Genomic DNA, 22430 nt, shown 5'->3' with positions numbered 1-22430 from the left:
ACAGTCTTGTGGTGAGTTGGCCTGGTAGCAGAGGGAATGAGGGCCCTCAGGTTATTGGGCTTTGTGATACAGGTCTGCTTATTCCTCTTGATCAGGAAACTGGAGCAGTTCTGCACCACTGTTCACTGCAGAAGCACAGGCAGTGACAGTTCCTCTCGTAGTGCTGTAGACAGAAATAGCCACACCACCTTAGCAATATTAAACTTTCTAAACCATGAAAATGGGATGTCTTTTTATTTTGTTAGATATTCTTTAATTGCCTTTAATGATAGTTCATAGTTTTCAGCACACAAGTGTTGTACTTCTTACTTTTTTGTTAAATTTATTTGTAAATTCTATTATTTTTCATGCTGTTATAACTGGGATTATTTTTTAAATTTTATTTTCAGATTGTTGCTTGTGTATGGAAATAAAATTGATTTTTGTTTTTTAATTTTATAGCCTCTATCAGTAGAGCTTTGTAATTATTGCTTTATGCAGTTGTCTTTACAACTAGATCATTGGAAAGAAAATAGTTAGAAATAAAAATACATGCATATTGCCTTTTGTTTTTACCTATGTGGTTACCTTTACCAGCCTATTTATTTCTTCATATGGATTAGAGTTACTGTGAGGTGTGCTTTAATTTCACCATGAAGGATTTCCTTTAGAATATCTTGTAGGGCAGATATAGTAGTAACAACTCTCTCAGTTTTTGTTTGTCTGGGAATGTCTTAATTTCATCTTCATTTTTGAAGTATGCTTTGCTGGTTATAGAATTTTTGGTTGACAGTCATTTTCTTTTTTCTTTTTTCTTTTTTTTTTTTTTTTTTTTTGAGGCAGAGTTTCACTCTTGTTACCCAGGCTGGAGTGCAATGACGCGATCTTGGCTCACCGCAACCTCCGCCTCCTGGGTTCAGGCAATTCTCCTGCCTCAGCCTCCTGAGTAGCTGGGATTACAGGCATGAGCCACCATGCCCAGCAAATTTTTTGTATTTTTAGTAGAGACAGGGTTTCACCATGTTGACCAGGATGGTCTCGATCTCTTGACCTCGTGATCCACCCGCCTCGGCCTCCCAAAGTACTGGGATTACAGGCTTGAGCCACCGTGCCGGCGACAGTCTTTTTCTTTTATTACTTTATTTTTATTTATTGATTTTTAAAAAATTTTTATTATGTTTTAGGTTTTGGGGTACATTTGAAGAACGTGAAGATAGTTGCATAGGTACGCACATGCAGTGTGATTTGCTGCCTTCCTCCCCTTCACCTATATCTGGCATTTCTCCCCATGCTATCTCTCCCCAACTCCCCACCCCTCACTGTCCCTCCCCTATTTCCCCCCAACAGACTCCAGTGTGTAGTGCTCCCCTCCCTGTGTCCATGTGTTCTCATTGTTCAACACCCACCTATGAGTGAGAACATGCAGTGTTTGATTTTCTGCTCTTGTGTCAGTTTGATTAGAATGATAGTTTCCAGGTTCATTCATGTCCCTACAAAGGACATGAACTCATCGTTTTTGATGGCTGCATAATATTCCATGGTGTATATGTGCCACATTTTCCCTGTCCAGTCTATTGTCGATGGGCATTTGGGTTGGTTCCAGGTCTTTGCTATTGTAAACAGTGCTGCAATGAACATTCGTGTGCATGTGTCCTGATAGTAGAATGATTTATAATCCTTTGGATATATACCCAGTAATGGGATTGCTCGGTCAAATGGAATTTCTATTTCTAGGTCTTTAAGGAATTGCCACACTATCTTCCACAATGGCTAAACTAATTTACACTCCCAACAGTGTAAGAGTGTTCCTATTTCTCCACATCCTCTCCAGCATCTGTTGCCTCTATATTTTTTCATGATCGCCATTCGAACTGGCGTGAGATGGTATCTCAGTGTAGTTTTGATTTGCATTTCTCTAATGACCAGTGATGATGAGCATTTTTTCATATGTTTGTTGACCTCATGTGTGTCTTCTTTTGTAAAGTGTCTATTCATATCCTTCGCCCACTTTTGAATGGGCTTGTTTGTTTTTTTCTTGTATATCTGTTTTAGTTCTTAGTAAATTCTGGATATCAGCCTTTTGTCGGATGGGTAGACTGCAAAAATTTTTTCCCATTCTGTTGGATGCCGATTCACTCTAATGACTGTTTCTTTTGCCGTGCAGAAGCTGTGGAGTTTGATTAGGTTCCATTTGTCTATTTTGGGTTTTGTTGCCAATGCTTTTGGTGTTTTGGTCATGAAGTCCTTGCCTACGCCTATGTCCGGAATGGTTTTGCCTAGATTTTCTTCTAGGGTTTTTATGGTGTTAGGTCTGATGTTTAAGTCTTTAATCCATCTGGAGTTAATTTTAGTGTAAGGTGTCAGGAAGAAATCCAGTTTCTGCTTTCTGCGCATGGCTAGCCAGTTTTCCCAACACCATTTATTAAACAGGGAATCCTTTCCCCATTGCTTGTTTTAGTCAGGTTTGTCAAAGATAGGGTGGTTGTAGATATGTTGTGTTAGGAGAACTGCAAACCACTGCTCAACAAAATAAGAGAGGACACAAACAGATGGAGAAACATTCCATGTTCATGGTTAGGAAGAATCAATATCGTGAAAATGGCCATACTGCCCAAAGTAGTAATTTACAGATTCAACGCTATCCCCATTAAGCCACCAATGACCTTCTTCAAAGAACTGGAAGAAAACACCTTAAACTTCATACGGAACCAAAAGAGGGCCCGCATAGCCAAGTCAATTCCAAGCAAAAAGAACAAAGCAGGAGGCATCACACTACCAGACTTCAAACTATACTACAAGGCTGCAGTAATCAAAACAGCATGGTACTGGTATCTTTTATTACTTTAGATACACTATGCCACTGCCTTCTGGCTTTCATGGTTGCTGATGAGTAATTAACTATAAATACTTTTGCATAATTTATACACAGTGAACTGCACAGATTTTTAATTGTAGGGTTTGATAAGTTTTTGACATATGTGCATATCCATGTAACCTTTAGCTCAAGCATATTATATAAAATTTCCATTTCCTTCAAAAATTTCCTCAAGCCCCTTTATAAACAGTACACTCTTCCATTTCTAAAGCAACCATTGCTTTGGTTTCTATAAGCATAGAGTACTTTTTTTCTATTCTTGAGCTCTATAAAAATGAAATTACACATTATACACTCTTTTATATCTGACTTCTTTTGCTCAGCATGTTTTTAAGATTTATCCATATTAGGGCATTTTCTTTTTTTTTTTTTCTTTTCTTTTTTTTGAGACCTAGTCTTGCTCTGTGTTCAGGATGGAGTGCAGTGGCGTGATCTCATCTCACTGCAATCTCTGCCTCCTCGATTCAAGCAATTCTCCTTCCTTGGCCTCCTGAGTAGCTAGGACTACAGGCACGTTCCACCATGCCAGGCTAGTTATTGTGTTTTTAGTAGAGACGGGGGTTTCACCATGTTGGCCAGGCTGGTCTTGAACTCCTGACCTTGTGATCCTCCTGCCTCGGCCTCCCAAAGTGTTTGGATTACAGGTGTGTATTTTCTTTTTTATTTCTGAGAAATATTTTTATTGTAAGAATATACCACTAATTGTTTATTCATTTTCATGTTGATGGACATTTGGATTCCAGAAATTCCAAATCTGGAAATTCAAAAAGCAGTTTCCAGATTGGAACTATTGTGAATGAAGATGCTATAAACATTCTTGCATAAGAATTTTTTTGTTGTTGCTGTTGTTTTTATTTGGCCTTTTTATGGGTAAGTACTTGGGAATAGAATTGAACATCATGGAGTAGGTGTAAATTTACTTTTGTAATAAATATTTTTATGAAATAGTTGTATCATTTTACACTTTAACTAGCAATGTATGAGGGCTTCAGTTGCCCCACATCCTCCTATTTGGTGTCTTCGGTCTATTTTAAAGATAACTATTCTAATGCCTGTACATTAGAATGCACATTCTAATGCATGGTACATCATTGTGATTTTAATTTGAACTTCCTTAATGTGCTTATTGGTCATTCATATGTATTCTTTAATGAATGTGTTTGTTTACATCCATAGTCTTTTTAAAAAATTGGTTTGTCTTTTTTTATTGAATTGAGTAAGTTCATATATTTTGAGTACATTTCCTTTGTTAGATACAGCTATTACAAACATTTTTCCCAGTCTGTAGCTTGCCTGCTTATTTTCTTAATGATCTCTTTTAATAGGTAGAAGTTTTAAGTTTAATTGAAATATAGTTGATCTATTTTTATGGTTTTATATTCTTATACAAGAAATCTTTACCAATTCCAAAATTGCAAATCTTCTCCCATATTTCTCTCAAGAAGCTTTATAGTTTTAACTTTTATTTTAAGTCTATGATCCATATTCATTTAATTTTTCTGTATGTTTCTGTGAAATAGAAGTCAAGATTTACCTTTTTTTCTAGTTGTTCAGTACCATTTGTTGAAAACATTTTCCCTTCTCCGTGGGACTACATTAGCTCCTTTTATTGAAAATCAGTTTACTGCATGAGCATGGGTCAAATTATGGATACTCTATTATGTTTCATTAATCTATTTATTCTTTCCTGTACTAATAGCCTACTCTCCTGATTACATGGCTTTATAGAAAGTCTTGAAATTAGACAGCATAACTTTTCCAATGTTTTTCCTCTTTTCCTAGTTTATTTTGTTTTTTTCTAGTTACTTTGTATTTTCATACAAATTTTAGAGTCAGCGAGTAATTTCTCCAAAAAGTAGACTATTGAATTTTTTATTGGAAATTTCATTAACTCTGTAAATCATTCTTCATTTATTTATGATAGATTTTCAGATTAACTTGGCAACTCCAGTAGGCAACTAAGTAATTTGTTTAATTAATTTATCAAAATTAAACTCTGTAATTCATAAGCTAAGCATAGCCTTAAGTAGGTTTTTTGCACCTGAGTATATTCAGAAGATTGTCAAAGCTAAGCCAGCCATATGAATTATATTATTTAGGTGTTAGCAAATTCATATTCCTGGAAATTTTTCTTGCTCTTCAAATTCTCCCATGAATATACAGCTGAATTTGTAAATGTGAAATAATAATAACAGAATTAGCTAACAAGTATTAAGAAGGAGATAAATTTCAGGTATTGTGCTACATGTTTCACAGGCATTTTCTTTCTTTTTTTTATTGCATTTTGGGTTTAGGGGTACATGTGAAGAACATGGAAGATAGTTGCATAGGTACACACGTGGCAGTGTGATGTGCTGCCTTCCTCCCATCACCTGTATCTGGCATTTCTCCCCATGCTCTCTCTCCCCATATCCCCACCGCCCGCTGTCCCTCCCCTATTTCCCCCTGACAAACTCCAGTGTGTGATGCTCCTTGCCCTGTGTCCATGTGTTCTCATTGTTCAACACCCACCCATGAGTGAGAACATGCGGTGTTTGATTTTCTGTTCTTGCATCAGTTTGCTGAGAATTAATGATTTCCAGGTCCATCCATGTCCCTACAAAGGATCCAAACTTTTATTTTTAACAACCAATAGGACCCAAGTACTAGAAACATTCCCATTTAATGGATGAGGAAGCTGAGGTTTAGGGTCACACAGCTATTCATTAGTAGACTGGAATCTAATCTGGCTGTCTCTAGAGCCTGACATTTTGATCACTAGCTACACAGTCTCCAATGTGTGAGCAGTTGAATGCTCTCATGGTCTTCTTCCAAAGATAGTCATATCAGCAATGTAACATCAATTCTCTGCCCTTGGCTACAGGCTGAGGACAGGCTCTGGGATGGGCAATGCATGGTCCTCTCTTCTCCATGGTCTACAGGTGATTTTTGGCTATAACTATATCCTCTGTTAGATCAGAATCTTATCATCCAAATATCACCATAGATCAGCCAACCAAGGGCCATCAAAATCCTCTCTTGATAAAGGTGATTTCCTTTATGAAAAGGTTGGAACCTGGAATCTTGTGCCACTTTTGTATAAGTTTTTATTTCCAAAGATCTGAAGTCTTTGGGTGAGAATAAATGATAAATAGCAAATAAGTACTACCACCACAGATTATAATAGGATTTTCCAGGTGTTCACTTACCTTAATCACTCACAATGTCACTCACAGAGGTGGACAGGTGTTAAATATTTGAAGTTCTTTTCACAGCATGTTTTACCATTGAAAGTATAAGCATTTTGTATACTGTGGATTTCTTAGTGCAACAATAATTGTTAATGATGTTTTCCATGATTTCAAATAATTCAGGACTTCCTCCTTGCTTAAACTTTGCTTCTGGTAGATGACTACTTTTTAGTAGTAGCAGACAAATATATTTTCCTTTTTGCATCAAAATAAAAGTGTTTTTGCACAAATCTTACAGAAGAATTGGATAGAAATTTGTACAAATTTGAGGCAAACTGTTGCTGCAAAACCCTGATATTTGCCTGAGTCTTTAGACATCAGAGTGACTTGCTGGTTTTCAACCTTTACAGAATCTACATTGTTACATGCCAGACTTAAAAGGTAGTCTCAGCTAGGTGTGGTTGGTGTGTAGTTACTCAAGAGACTCCTTGAACCAAGGATTTCGAGTCCAGACTGGGCAACATAGCAAGACACTCTCCTCCAAACAACAACCACCACAAAGTCCAGTCTCACTGGAAATGTCCACAATGGCTGTGTATTTGATGGTATTAAGAAATTGAGAAATTATTGATACTTATGTTTATGTGTGATAATGGTATTGCGGTTATGTTTTAAAAAATAGTCCTTATCTTTTAGAGATACATCTTAAATATTCATGGGTAAAATGATATCATGTCTAAGATTTGCTTCAAAAAAATCCCAGGGGGAAAAGTGAGAAGCAGAGAGGGTGAATAAATAAAGCATTATTGGCTATGTTTCGGCAACTGTTGAAGTGGAGTAAAAAATACATGGGGTATCATTATACTATTTTCTCACTGTTGTGTTTTTTAAAATCTTTCATAATAAAATGATTTAAAGTAATCCTAGTGACTTCTGTTAAAGATTGAAAAACAAAACTGAAACCTTAGGTACTTGACAGATAGTTCCTGAAAGACACGTGCAACTGAGAATGATTGAATTATAAAAAGCAAGGGAAGAGCTTGGAACCAGATTTTAATGATGTTATTCCATGTTTTCAAATTCCCACATATTATAATGATATCAGTAGTAATACCAACAGCAGATGGTGTTGTGGCAGCAACAGTTCATATTTCTTTAATACATACTATAAGGTTGGGACTTTTCTAAGAACTTTACATTAATCATCTCTTGTTATTATTGCTACTTAATCCATGAGAAAACCGAGGCTAACTTGGCTACTGTACTAGCTAGTAAAAGAACCAAAATTTGAACCCAGAAAGGATGACTCTGTACTGCCTTAATTCAACACATTTTCATAGAGGGACTACCATGTTCTAGGCACTGGGGCAGAGGTAGAAAATTGAAGAGCAAAACATTTGCCAGCATGGAACCGTCTATTCCAATGGGAGGAAACAGACAAAATCCAACAAGTTTAATATAAAATTTGTGTATTTTAGGAAGAGTGATAAGTGCTTGGTAGAAAAATAAATCAGGAAAGAGGGTGGAGAGTGATGGTTGATCAGAAAGGTCTTACTGACAGTGATATTGAATAGGCACCTGAAGGAGGTGGGGTGGGGAATTTCAAGCAAGAGAGACATCAGGTGCAAAGGTCCTGTGGCAGGGGCTTGCTTGGTGGGTTCAAGGATCAGGATGGAAGCCTATGTGGCTGGAGTCATGGCAAGAGACAAAGCAGTAAAGACCAGGCCAGGAAGGTCAAAGCATGTGACGCTTTGAAGTTCAGTTGGGCTTTTATCTAAAGATCACACACAGGCTGCTGTGTTGATTACAGGCAGGAGGGGTTTAAGCAGAAAGGTAGGAAGACCAGTTAGGAGGTTTTTCTAAGACCTCAGAGACAGAGGGCAGTGGCTTAGACTAGGGCTGTGTGAGAGAAGAGGTCAGATTTGAAATCCATTTGGGAGGTAGAGCTGACAGAATTTTCATTAATAGCCTATGCTCTAAACCACTGTGGCACTGTTAACATATTTATTCATGTTTATAATTGAAATTAATAGTGAAGACATTTTCTCTTTCTGTCAAATTAATCAAAGAACATTTTATCTGCTGCGAGGCAATGAGCCCAAAAGAGAATGTCTGGCTGCAAGGAGGCTCAGTGGTGGGAAGTGCAGGAGTCCAGGCTCAGGATGGAGGGTGACCAACTGGTCTTGACATTGGCACTGCCTCCTGCATCCCGGGGAACCCTTGAGTCCCAAACAACCTAGGACGCTTGGTCACTTTGCTCAGACATGCAGTTCACATCCCACATCTTCTACTCTTCATTCTGGAAGTTGGTACAAATTGTTTAAGGCCTTGAGCCTCAGTTTCCCTATATCTAAGTGGAGCTAATAATCTACTTGCTGAGCTGTTCTGAGAGTCTTAGAGATCCTGGATATGAACGTGCTTTGTGAACTGTGAGACACTAAGAATTAAAGCATAAGAATTGTGCTTTAATAACACATTACACAGGACCTGTGAATGGGAGGTACTCAGGCCCCAGGACCTCCCTGCTTCCTATGGGGGAAGGAAGTGAAGAAGCCTCTTTCCTGCTGGGATCCTGAGGAAGATGCTGGAGGGCCGAGGGCCATGACGTGGCCGATCCCCACGAACAGTGGTCTGGCCTCTGGAGTATCTCTCACAACCTCCAGGACTCCCAAGGCTCCCCCAGCATTTCCTGAGACCCCACAGTCAAGAGAGTTGAGCGTCCGGTGGAGGAAGGCAATGTGGTGTGCTGGGCTCTGGGACACAGGGCACACTAGACTAGGGAAATAGTGGCAGGCAGTAGGACTTCCTCACTGGGCACTATGCCTGGAGTCCATGCTACTTCCAGGAGACCGTGGAGAGGCTTCAATCTCTCCTGAAATCACATCCAGGAAAAAAGAATACAGTCGAGCTTGTCACCAGTACAATTATAAAATGATTTAACTGATGCTTTGAGGGTGAGGAGAGGTCAAGGAAGGCAAAAGTGTCTAAAGCTACTAGAAACATGAGGTAGCCCTGGAGGGAGACAGAGTTCAGCTGGCTTGGGCAGGATGTTCCATGGATTCAGGTTCAGTTTACCCGGGGCCCGCTTTTCACTAATCCAGTAGCTCTTGAGTCAGAGCTACTCCATTTCCAGCAACAAGAAAGAGGTTGGAGCATGGTTGGTTGCTTACACATCTATCTGCCTATCTGTCATCTATCTATTTATTTGTATTGTACTTTACGTTCTGGGGTACATGTGCAGAACATGTGGGTTTGTTGCATATGTACACACGTGCCATGGTGGTTGGCTGCATCCATCATCCTGCCATCTTTATTAGGTGTTTCTCCTAATGCTCTCCCTCCCCTAGTCTCCCACCCCACAACAGGCCCCTATATGTGATGTTTCCCTCCCTGTGTCCATGTGTTCTCACTGTTCAACTTCCACTTACGAGTGAGAACATGCAGTGTTTGGTTTTCTGTTCCTGTGTCAGTTTGCTGAGAATCATGGTTTCTAGCTTCATCCATGTCCTTGCAAAGGACATGAACTCATCCTTTTTTATGGCTGCATAGTATTTCATGGTGTATATGTGCCATACTTTTTAAAAAATCAAGAGATGACAGATGCTGGAGAGGATGTGGAAAAATAGGAATGCTTTTACACTTTTGGTGTAAAACCTCCAGGACTCCCAAGACAATGTGGCAATTCCTCAAGGTTCTAGAACTAGGAATACCATTTGACCCAGCAATCCCATTACTGGGTATATACCGAAGTAATTATAAATCATTCTATTATAAGGACACATGCACACATATGTTTATTACAGCACAGTTCACAATATCTATTTTTATACAGACTTAGACAGTCAACACAGTAAGTATGACCAGGACTACCACTGATTCTCTGTATGGGCTGTGATTAGGAAACATGTTGTCACAGAGAACTGAAATTCCCAGTTTGAGAAGTGATGGACCATATCATTTCTGTGGTGATGTGTGTGGGTGATTGTGGGTGGGTTGAGTCATCTGTTCACCCATATAATTCATTTATTAGGAATTCTTTGGAAAATGCCTTGAGATTAAACTAATATGGCCTTTGGTAGGTCCTATCTTTGAAACTTTCATAAAAATGTGCACTGGCAACGTATCCCAAGTCTTTATCAATGATTTTCAAACTGTGAAACTGTGTTCTAAAGAACCCCCCCGACCCTGATACATGTGTGCATGCGCGCGTGCGCGCGCGCGCACACACACACACACACACTTTCTCTTCAGTGACCCTTTAGGGGCTGCATTGGGGATATGTTTTTAAGATGATATCACAAGCAGAATGAAGCTCCTGATTCCCCTCCTTTCCTTATTAATAGTAGTTCTAGTTCACTTGTGGGTATCACATAGGGTTTTATTTGAATAATAGGTTCTGTGGCTAAACAAAACTTATCAACCATTCTCTGTAACTGGAAGTTGCATTTTTTTCCCCATGGCGATATTATTGAACATCAACATACCTTAAAGTAGGACGTGTGTGTGTGCGTGTGCATGGGTGTCTGTGTGTGTAAGCAATGTAAAGGAAATAATATATTATAAAGATAAAATTTTACATATGTCATTTTTGTGTGGAGTATCCTGTTTAACAGCTGAATGTTAACTGGTTGTTACCAGTTAGAGAAGTCCTGCAACCTTTGACATGCTCTGAGATCTACACTGGTTAAAGAATCAGAGAAATTCTATTTTTGGCTTTAAGATAAATGCTCCTATCAAGTTTTTTGATTGAAGAGGAGGAGGGAAGGAGGGATGTTACAATTCTAACTCTTAAAGCAACTATTTAAAAAATGGGATGAGTTTGCTCTATCTAGTTGACTTCTGATACAGATAATTCAAGCATATAAACATCCTCTTGGGTAAGAACTTGTAAGTAGTGGGTAGGAAGGGAATTTGAGTGTGAGCACCTGGATCAAAAGCACTTTTTTTTCATTGAAAAAAATCTTCCTGGGGTTGATTTCCATAATGATACATTTCCTCTTTATAAATCCTAGTAATTAATCATCAAATTTTGTTTAATGAGCACCTGTGTAGATCATAGATTCCACAGTTTATTCTCAAAACTCAAATTTTGAGTTGCCTCTTGCTCTGAGAATTAGAGTCCGGCCCCAGGTTTTGTTCCTGGTTTGTTTGGCACCTCTGCTCTGGGCTGAACTTGAATCAAAGTGCAGGATTTCATTGTCTTCTCTTACTCTCCTTCCAACTGTTCCTTGACTCCAGGGTCTCCCAACCTCAGCATTATTGACATTTTAGGCCAAATAATTATGTGTTCTGAGGGTTCCCTTTGCATTGAAAGATGTTTGGCAGCATCCCTGGCCTCTAGCTACTAGAGGCCATTAGCATCCCCTTTCAAGTTATTATAACCATAAAATTCTCCAAATATTGCCACATGTTCCCTTGAGAAGTAGGGAGGGAGGAAAATCATTGGTCTAATCTATGAGGATCCCAAGACTCTGGAAACCTGCCATGAATTACCTGGCCACTACTGGACATGGTCAGAGAAACCTTAGACCCATGTGATTTACCCAATTCAACATTCTCAACCCTTGCTGCATTTTTAGAATCACCTGAGATGTTTACAAAGGACCACCTGGACACTAGTATTTTTTAAAAATTCCTCCAGGAAATTCAAATTTGTAGACACAATAGACAACCTCTGAACTAAACGTACTTAGTAATCTTAATACTTGTAAAAACCAACCAACCAACCAACCAACCAGCCAACCAACCAACCAACAGTGACCCAACAATTTTATTTCAAATAGGAAATACCCAGGTAGCTTCAAAGCCAGAAAAAAATCCCCTTTGTCCATAGATTGTAGAACATAAGTCACCAGAAACATTTCGCATTTGCTTTCTGTTGTTCTGTTACCAGCACAAAGCAGTTGGGAAACTTAATGTCTTTGGGAATGCTGGGCTTTTTGACTGTTTGACTGAAGGTGGATCCCTTGATGTAGGGCATCTCCTGGTGCTTGTAACTCACAGGTGGTCTTTCGTCAGAACTGACATCCATTAGAGAACTTCAAGGGTAAAAGACTGAACTGGAGGAAATGCTGTGAAGGGAATGTTTGGGACTGGCAGGAAGGAAGATCAAGACTTAGCAAGACCAAAGGTGGCTTGGAAAGGGAGGCCTTCTGATAGTGTTTATCAATAAATGAAAGGTATGATTAAATTGCTACCACTTTCCTCCATCTGGACTCAGTAAGTGTGGGAATAAATCCAGACAATGAGGGTCTTTGCATCTTAAGATTAAGGAACAATATGTTCGGAGCTGTATATATTCTGGAAGCTGCCAATTCCACTTCTGGCCAGCCAGAAAGATTTGGCAAAAGTTTGCACCCAGCTACTAATCTTCTGAAAGGTAGAGGAATGCATTAGATAATGTTCGACTGCTCTTGGACAACTCAACTTCCATAAGACTTTGTTTCTTTATCTGAAAAATAGGCAATGTGGCATTTGCCTCAGGTAGATGTTATGAGAATTAAATCAGATAATGTGGGTGAAAATGCCTTCTGAATTGTGAAGCCCAATAAGGTAATATTACCTCTTTGGGGACTTCCCACTCTGAAGATTCAGCTAGACCAGGATCCAGTGGCTTTCAGTTTTGGCTTCTAGGGCATGTGTAAAATAATGGACAAGTACAGTCGTTGATGTAACTTGTCAAATGTCTGTTCTCAAGTGGGCAATTAGGAAAATACATTTGAGCTAAAAAGACAGAGTGATGTATTTTTCATGACTGAGGTTACAATTGTATTTTAGGTTATTATATACTAAAGACCAGGAAATTAATTGGTATCCTCTAAAATGCAGGAGAACAAGAGATTAATCTGATAAATGGTTTCCATTAAAAATTCCATTTGGCTTTTCAAATTCATCTTGTCTCCTGTGGTTTCTGAATGCCACAATGTCCTCCCCTGTGCTTTCCAGCTGCATTCTCTTGCTTCCTACATCTCTAGGTTTGGAGAATATCAGTATTTATACCAGTCCAGTAACACGGCGTAACTAGAGGCTTAACCCATTAGCTCCCTAATTCATGAATATGTTGACTGAAACCATGGTTTTGTCTTTCATCTTAGGGTTTGGTTGATAGTCAGAATGTAATCTTTGTTGATATTGAAGAAAAGCGTTTTGGTGATGCTATTTCGTACAGATAGTACAGCTGAGACCACTCAAATGAGACTGCTGTCAAGATGCCAAATTATTAGTGCTTACCTAGGAAGAATTCCCATCAAGGATGAAATAAGCAAGGCAGGAGAGAAGGCTGTTTCAGGGGATGGTCAGTGTTCTTCTGGGGGTTGGGAGTAGGGGACACTGGTACAGAAGTGGTTAGTGTTTCCAGGCTTTTACTCAGGTGCTTTTCCGATTAGATGTCCCATGTGGCTAGCAGAGAAAACTGGGTGGATTCCACCCTAGGCTTGCAAAAACACAGACACTTAGATGCCATGTTTATGAAGAGAATCCCAAACCAATTGCAAATCCAGAACTGAGCATGCCACTACATGACGACACTGAGTTCATATTTCTCTGGTTTGTCCTCAGATTGTTCTGCCTTTAAGACTGAGTCAGGTTCTGGATGGTGGATTTCAATGACAAGAACATAGATGAGGCCTCCTATGACAGCACCAACCATAGGGCCCACTACAGGAATCCACCAGAAGTTGTTTCCAGCTCTGAAATCAAATAAGAAATTAGTGCTACATTGCTTGGCCTTCCTCCTGGTATTACTGTCTAGTTTTTCACTTACTTGTTAGTCTTTCTCATGCTCGTGGTTCCCTCTTAACTCAGCAAGAAATAAGTACAAGGGAGCTCACTGTAGCATGGCAGCCATCATCCTTGATTTCCACTACACCTGATTTTAGTTGATATGTTTCATTGTCCTACTAGTATTTATGAGATACGATGTCTTATTTATTTTCCTTGTAGAAAATATGCTGCCTGAGCCCATGGTCAAGATTGAGGGCCCCAAGCAAAGATCAGGTCAGTCACTCAGGAATTGCCTTTCCCTCATCTTGAAATAATGATGCCTGTGGATTACAGGTAGAATGTGGAGAGATTTCTGGGCATCATTAATATATGAGGACAATCAAACTAAACAATCAGGAAATGTTTGTCAATCAATGAATGAATTTTTAAAAAATCTAAGGTGGATGTGTGAATTGCCTACTAAATGTAATTTAAATCGGTACTTATTTTTTAAGGTCATAACTTGAAGCTACCCTCTGATAAGGCTGTCACACCATGACTCTCTTCCAGAAATCCTCAATGTCTGCACGTTACAGCAAAGTTATAGTTCTGGGGAAAAGCAGGTGTCTTTGGGAGTTGTCACTATCTTCTTCAGAGAGAGAAAATACACGTAAATAATTTCTTAGAAAGGATCAGGAATACTCACAAGCAAAGAAAAGTATACAGTATATTGTTTAAGGATATATACATTTAAGATAAAACTATTTTATAGTTGGATTCTAGAAGGACCCATTGCTGTTATTTTCATCATTATACTTAATAACTACACAAATGTTCTATGTGGCCTTTTGTGTATCTCCAACTTTGGTTAGAAAGAACAATAAAGGAAATAAGCAGAAAATAAGAACCCTGTCCTAGAATCCATGAGACTAGTTCTAATCTCAAGATTATCTAGAAGGTCTTTGAGCAAATCGCCTCCCACCCCGTTCCCTATGGTAGAACCTCCATTTGTGTGGTCCCTTCCACCTGGAGCATCTGACTGGTCTCTAGGTCTTCCATTGCCCATGCAGGGTTGATGGAAAAGCACTGAGCCTGAGCATGGCAGCCACCAGATGTCACTCTTACTACATGGGAGTGAGGATGCTACACTGCCACAATCACAGCACCCTTCCCCAGGCCCCAAATCCAGATGATTTTTCTAGGGGAGGGACATGGAGGGTGGCCACTTCTCCCATTTGGCTATAAAGACTTGGAGCCTTCTCTAGAACTCAGCACATGATGTACCTATTGGGTCCATCATTTCCTTTTACAGCAAATCTCTTCCTGTCCTTTAGCAGATGACAGTCCAAAGTATCAGCCAGGATGCATGTCCTCCTTTCACTGGGTGGACGCTTTTTCTTTTATCAGGCTGGACAGGTTATGTCAGGTTCACAAGTCACAAATGGAGGTGCTCAGATGCGGTTACCTGCCCAGCCTGGTCCTTTATGCATACAAAGTAGTGATCTTTTGCACACTATGATTCAGGGGATACCAGGAACATGTCTATGTTAACTGTCTAGGGACCGTCTTTAGGAATTCATTACTTTGGGTCAACTATTTTATAAATCTAATAATACTCCCAAGATCTTTCACTGATTAAGTCATTAACATCCTAATGTGAATAAGTGTAGGAACTTTGATGGGAAACATCTTAACATTTAAAAGAAAAAGCAAGAATCGGCCAGGGTCTGTTGACTCTTCCCCTCATCAGACCCTGTGGCACCCCACTCTCCCTGCCATCATTCCACTGCTTGCCTTTCAGGGGTGTGTGGGGACCTGGGAATAAGGTAGCCTTGTTTTTTCCTAAGACCTTAGATGTAGGTCCAAGCTAGGATATCTATTGAGGGATTTCCCTTGGACATAGAACTCTGAGAAAATGAGACACTCTAAGGATGCTTTGGAAGCCTGTTACCCATCAAAGGTTTAAAACTCTTTGGTTGAGGATTACCAGCCAACCCAGCTCTTTCCTAATGGGTTTCTCCTTCCCCACTCTCCCCTTTTTCAATCACTCTTACAGGATAAGGCCAGATTAATTTTGCTGAACTGATATTCTAAACCTGCTAAACTTCGCCCCAAATATTCTGCTCCTCCTCATAACCTACAGAATAGTGAGCAGAAAAAAACCAAAATTCTGATTCTAGGAGTCCAGGGGTTCTATGGTCTGACAACTGCCCTCTTTAACCTTATTTCTGCATCCTTCCAGCTAGACTACATCACTTGTGATGTTAGTGTTGTGTCTTTAAATAAGGGTTCTCTCTGTCTGAGATATCCCCCCATTGCCTATTTAAACATATCCAAATATTATAAATGCTCCCACCTTCACTCCCATAATTCTTAAATTTGGAACTGTAGACCTCTCAACTCCTGGAGTTGGTTAGTTAAATCTCTTTAATGGCACTTGACTGCTTCAATCTTGTGTAAGAGCTTCTGCAATAACCTCTTAAGTAGAACATAAATTAAACAGTGAAGGACAGAAACTAGGTCTTACCATCTTAGCAGAGAGCTTTGAGTAAGAGATCAAGTCGCTGCATGAATGAATAAATGACTGCATGAAGGGAAAACACCCTGACGCTAGCTAAGGTCATGGGACATTACGTGATTCCAGCATTTTCCCTAAATGGGCTCTCCTAACATAGACTTAACAGAGCAAGGAGACATTGAGCAAGATCTCCCTCTGTTTTGGAACCACCATGACTCTTTGGCTTTTGAATGAAGCACCAAGCAGGGCTCAAAGCGGCTTGGGGAAAAGCTTGGTCTCCTGAGACTTGTAAAGTCAGAGTCTCAGAATTATGGGAAACTCATAGGCTAATTCTGGGCTCTGGGAATAAGGAGAGCCTTAGGACGTATGTTTCTGATGCTCCATTGGAAGGATAAAGAGATCTTTCATAGTTGGCGACCTTCTCATGTTCTCGTTGTAATCATTCTAGGGCAGAATTTCTCAATCACAACCCTATTAACATTTTGGACTGAATAATTCTTGGGTGTCGGGGGTTTGCTGCATGCTTTGTAGGCTACTTAGTCGCATTCCTGGCCTCTACCCATTAGGTTCCAGGAGCCTCCCCGTCCCCCAGCTCCAGTTGTGACAACCAAAAAATGCCCTGGGTAACATTTGCCCACCTCTGGTTGAGAACTGCTGTTCTAGGAAATTTATTGCATTGTCAATTTCTTGAGGACAGGGAATGTTGACTGAGTTGCTTTGCATCCTTCAGCTCCAAGGCAGTGTCCAGCACATAGAATTTATTCTTTCTGTTATTCAATGACTGTTTATTGAGCCTTTCTATGAGCTACACCCTGTTCTAGGTACTGTGGATACATCAGGGAAGAGGCTGTCAAGATCCTCATGGTACTTATACTCTAGAGGTGGCTCTGAGTGTCATCTGCGGTGGTGATCTGAATGGTGCCAGTTATATTAACAGCTTCTTTTTTACCAAGGTGAAAGGCAGCCCAAACTCTGATGAGTCTATGTCTAGGTCATCATTTGGGAACACTCATGTCCTTTGTTCTCACAGGAAACATTAAACTAGAATTAAGCTCACCCATGTTTTTCCTACTTCTGTTCTCCATGGTAGAGCCCTGTTTCCTGATAAACCAAAGTGAGCTCCTTCCCCACAGGGAGGTGCCAGGGGTGGATGAGGAGGGGCCTCTGTGACTGCATGCAGAGAAAGCAGGAAGGAGTGAAGGGGCAAAGTTTGTCTTAGAAGATAGGTACCAACAGTTGGCATATTTCCTCAGCACGTTCTGAGGTAGAAAGTGTGGAGTCTTGTCATTTCCCAGGCAGAGGTTCAATCTTGCGTCTGTCCTATCAGAAAGTTCTTACGCATATCTCAAGGACCATCTCAGCTCTCACATTTGCAGTCATGTCTTTCCCAGCTTCCCTGGCAGTTAGTCCCTCGTTATCTGTGTTCCTGCAGCACGTTTAGGGGTTGCCAGAGCACTTACTACATTGCTCAAGGCGAGTGCTTTTGCTGATTTGAAATTTCCTTGCTTAGCACAGTTACTAAAGCATAGATAATGCCCAACAAATTATCTGTTGAATAAATGAAGTATAGGTCAAGTGGTTCACGAAATAGAGCCCTGGGTGGCATCAGAGGATGCAAATTGTAGTCCAACTTTGTCACATAGTGAATCTGCAGACAAGTTATACAGCTAAAATGTTCACATAAAATCATGTACCAATTGAGGGATTATTATTATGTGGGACAGGTTTATAGCTATTGAATTTACCTAGAGCTGCTTCTCTCTCTCTCCTCTCTCTCTCTCTCTCTGTCTCTCTCTCTCTCTCTCTCTCTCTCTCTCTCTCTCTCACACACACACACACACACACACACACCATCACACCACAGAATATCAGCAAAATGACTCGCACTTATGACCAAAGTGTACAGTTAACCTTGTCCTCTGGATCTCCATGTCGAAGCCCAGCCCCACTGGCAAGGTGCAGCATGACTCTGTCTGTCTCCTCCCCACCATTGTTACTTACCTGAAGACTTCAAACCCCCAGCCTGCCAAGGCAGTGAAAAGTCTGGGACTCAGATCTCGAGCTGGGTTCATGGCACAGCCGCTGTTCAGTCCCAAGGAGGAAGCAATGGTAATGATCAGGAGGCCGATGATAATGGGCTCTAGGCCTCTGGGGGCTCCCAAATTTCGGGAGTCAAAAATGGCAAAGACAATCATGAGGAGTATCGTAGTGGCCACCACCTGGATGGGGAGAAGTTGAGTCAGGGCTTTAGCCTGCATTCTGTTCACTTACAGGCCTCAAAACCATCCCTTCTTGCTAACAATATGCCGAGTAAAAACTGACATGTACTGAGTGAATACATTGTTCAACTCTCTTCTTTCCACAGCGATTCTAGAGGAGATGCTATTATAATTCTCATTTACAGATTGCTTACCCACCCGAGCCCACACTTAGTAGGTAGCAGTCGGGTTTGGATCCACAAAGTTTGGCTCTAGAGACTGTTATCTTAATACAACACTATCTTTGTAGCTACTACTCAGCTACTACTGAGCTAAGTAGAAAGGCAAGCTACAGACAGGAAAAATGAATGAAAGCCTTGTTCAAATTGGTGAGAAAAGCTATGTGACATATCAATAGATGAATGTGCAAAGGAAATGAACAGGAAATTCAAAAAAAGGAAAAAAAAGAATTAGGAAACTAGTGGTAAAAACTCATTTGTAATAAAATAAATGCAAACAATAACCAAATGTTAGAAAAAGGGTAGCAGTTATTCCAGGCTTTTCAAAAAGATCTAAATAAGTACTATGCTTTTAAAAGGAGATTCAGCAATAATTTAGCAATTATGTATTCCAAAACATGTATTTATTTATACAATTTGATGCTGTTTGATATTTGAGAATTGCATCATGGAAATAATCTAAATCATGGAAAAATTACTTTTAAATGTCCACTTTAGCAAAATTTATGGTACTGAAAAACTGGAAACTTTTAATCTTGTTTTTACGGTCTACTATATAGCTATTAAAAACTATAAACATGGAAGCTATGTAGTAATATATAAAAATGCTTATGACATTAAGTGAAAAAATTTGTATTGCTTTGTGCGCCTGTAGTCCCAGCTATTCAGGAGGCTGAGGCAGGAGAATTGCTTGAACTTGGTAGGTGGAGGTGAAGGCTCTCTGAATTCCTTAGGCTTTGGAGAGAGTTCCAAAAACTGCCAATTATCAGTCAGTTAACACCCAACAGAGCTCTTGGCCATCACAACCATATTTTTGGGTCACCTTATCTCAAGATTACTAAATTGTTTAGCTCTAAATATTGATAAAGCATTTTCCATGGTTTAATTAATAATCAATCATTTATTCACCCAATAACTACTTACTGGGCACCTACTTAGCCAAGTACCTGGACTCTCTCCAAAGCCTAAGGAATACAGAGAGCCTTCAGTGTTTCCTAATAGTTACAGCATCAGGGTTTTCTTTCTTTCTTTTTTTTTTTTGAGACAGAATCTCGCTCTGTGGCCAGGCTGGAATGCAGTGCCACGATCTTGGCTCACTGCAACCTCCACTTCCCGAGTTTAAGCAATTCTCCTGCCTCAGCCTCCTGAGTAGCTGGGACTACAGGCGCACGCCACCACGCCCAACTAATCTTTGTATTTTTAGTAGAGATGGGGTTTCATCATGTTGGCCAGGGTGGTCTTGATCTCTGGACCTCATGATCCGCCTGCCTCGGCCTCCCAAGAGCATCCGGGTTTTCTAATATTTGCTTTTTCTACTTGACTATGTACATGGTAATGGGCTTAAAAACCACAGACCTTAGAGAAATTGCCAACTCACTCTGAGACAAGGACACAATGAAGAAAGCTCAGAATATGGTATGAAGGTCAACGTTGATCAAGATAGCTTTGGGAGGCTGAAGCGGATGCATCATGAGGTCGGGAGTTTGAGACTAGCTTGGCCAACACGGGGAAACCCTGTCTCTACTGAAAATACAAAAATTATCTTGGAGTGGTGGTGCACACTGGTAATCCCAGCTACTCAGAAGGCTGAGGCAGGAAAATCGCTTGAACCCAGGAGGCGGAGGTTGTAGTGAGCTGAGATCAGACCACTGCACTGCACTCCAGCTTGAGTGATGCAGCAAGACTCTGTCTCAAAATAATAAAAAAATAAATAAATAAAAGAAGAGATACAGGCTAGATACCAAGCAGTTTTCTTGTGACCAGAAGACTTGGTGAAACATCTTGATGACAGGAATTGGAAAATGTGTGAAATTCTACAAGATCCCATTAGAAGAACAAAGGTGGAAGAAAGAGAGAGGAAGGTTGGGAGGAAGAGAAGGTTGGCTAAAGGCAGAGAAATTACTTCCTGTTGACTGCCTAGTATGCACCACGTATTTTATTGCTGTGGTGTATTAGTCAGAGGTTATTAATGCCACTTATCAGAAGACTAAACTGAGGCTTTGGAAGGTTCTCAGTAACTAGCACAAGGGCAAACTCATGGTAAGAGGCAGGGCCAGGACCTGGTCTCCCTGTGGACTGCGGGATTTCGAGGAAGGCTCATGCCAGTATCCTGTCCTTGGTGTGGCCTTGTGTCAGGGATACCCCTGAGACCTGAAGACTCTCAGGAGGGAAGCAAGGATGTGTCTGCAGGAAGGAGGCAAGCACTGCTCAGGACACAGTGGTGAGGGGTCTCTCTGGGCTGAAAATCTATGGGGATGAGGCTTCTCTTTACTCCCCAGATCCTCGTAACAGTCTGAGACTACAGGGAAGTGGCTGTGGGTCCAAATCACAAGGAGCAAAGACAAAGTTCTTTCCAATTGAAGTCAGGGTTTGAGACAGTCAGCATTCTTCCTCTCTTGTCTCCAACAGAAGTGAGTTTAATTCACATGAGAAATTTCCAAAGTCCTTCAACAGTTCTTTACCTCATTCCTGTCTTCTTCATTATAAGGTGCATTTGGCCTGAACTGAAGGGCGATAGTAACCCCAAGAAACTTTGCAACTGTTATCCATCCCAGGGTTTATTCTGGAGAACCCCTTGGTACTCTTATTGGCTCAGCAAATGCAGTCAGTTGCTCTAGGTCTGTGTGGGCACTTAAGGTTTAAAAGGTCCCTCACTCCCTGTCCTTCCTGAGCTGCCTATGAGAACAGACTCCTGGTGCTTTGAAGCTAGAAAAAAATTGCCTTCTCCATCTCCCTCTCTTAACAGACTGATACCCAGAGGTCAGGGAGCCTGGTCATCTTGCCTTCAGGAACTTCCTCCTCCTCCCTTTGCTCTTCCTTCCTCATACCTGTTCCTGTATTGCTTGTCCTAGTTTATGAAACAACTACCCTCCTGCCCTCTTCCTTCAGATAACTCCAGTGTTCCCTAGTTGGAAAACTCCTTCCATTTATAACCAGCTAATCTAGTCTCAGAGCTAGAAAGGAGCTGGAAGGTGATGCATCCCACACTGTCTACCATCTGATGCTTAAATCTCCTCAAGAATCCCTCCATCCCCACTCCTGAGAAGTGGAGGAATAGTGAGCCTCTAACACCCCCAGTGACTCTTGTCCTGGGGCAACAGGGCCTATTTTTAGCTCAGCCCTGTTTCTAGAAGAATCTTCCTTCTGTCACATGTAACTTTATTTGACCATAATTTCATTCATTTGTGGACTCATCTATTCATTTGATAAATATTTTTTGGGCACTATTATGTACCAGGCATTATGGTTCCACCAAGTTTCCTTGGGGTAGAAGGTGTATATGTATCAATTCTAATCTCTTTCCCACTTGACAGCCCTTCAGATCTTTGACAGCTACTGTCGTGTGCTGTCACATCACTTCTCCCTCCCCACCCACACCCCACACCTCTTCTGTAGACCACATAGACCTCTTCTTCACCCAGTGCTTGTGTAACATCATTGCCTTTTCAGGTTCTTCTTCGATAGCTTATCCCCTACAAGGGTAATATTTGGAAGTGAGTCGAACACTCACAGTACTGAGTGGAATAAGACCTTCAACTGCTTCATCCGAATACAATGCTTTATTACTGCAGCTTATGGTAACATTCTTTTTTTTTTCCTGGCAGCCATGTCTCTCTGTATCTTTTCCACTGAAACTTTTTCTATTATTCCAGCTCTTCTAGGCTCTCTGCTTCAAATTTCTATTATAATATGGCCCCTATACTCCACTTTGCTATCTGATTATATATTTTTTCTTTTCTTTTTTCTCAG

At 40.5% G+C, this 22430-nt stretch overlaps 1 protein-coding gene across 2 annotated transcripts in view; it reads right to left on the bottom strand.

Annotated features, from left to right (window-relative positions):
• Positions 1-11776: 11776 nt before the first annotated feature.
• AQP9 (aquaporin 9) overlaps positions 11777-22430 on the bottom strand; it is a 43332-nt gene continuing 32678 nt past the window's right edge. Inside the window, exons 5-6 of one of the 2 annotated variants that reach the window (XM_003928977.4) lie at positions 18245-18462; positions 11777-13712 (exon numbers count right to left, since the gene is read on the bottom strand). In XM_003928977.4, the coding sequence (XP_003929026.1) occupies positions 13538-13712; positions 18245-18462 (393 nt within the window). In that variant the 3' untranslated portion in view covers positions 11777-13537. The remainder of the gene's footprint in view (positions 13713-18244; positions 18463-22430) is intronic. The other variant, XM_039468886.2, reaches the window with a different exon arrangement.

Source organism: Saimiri boliviensis, chromosome 2, assembly GCF_048565385.1.
Source record: "Saimiri boliviensis isolate mSaiBol1 chromosome 2, mSaiBol1.pri, whole genome shotgun sequence".
NCBI classification, from domain to species: domain Eukaryota; kingdom Metazoa; phylum Chordata; class Mammalia; order Primates; family Cebidae; genus Saimiri; species Saimiri boliviensis.
This window is presented reverse-complemented; position numbering and strand designations above follow the sequence as displayed.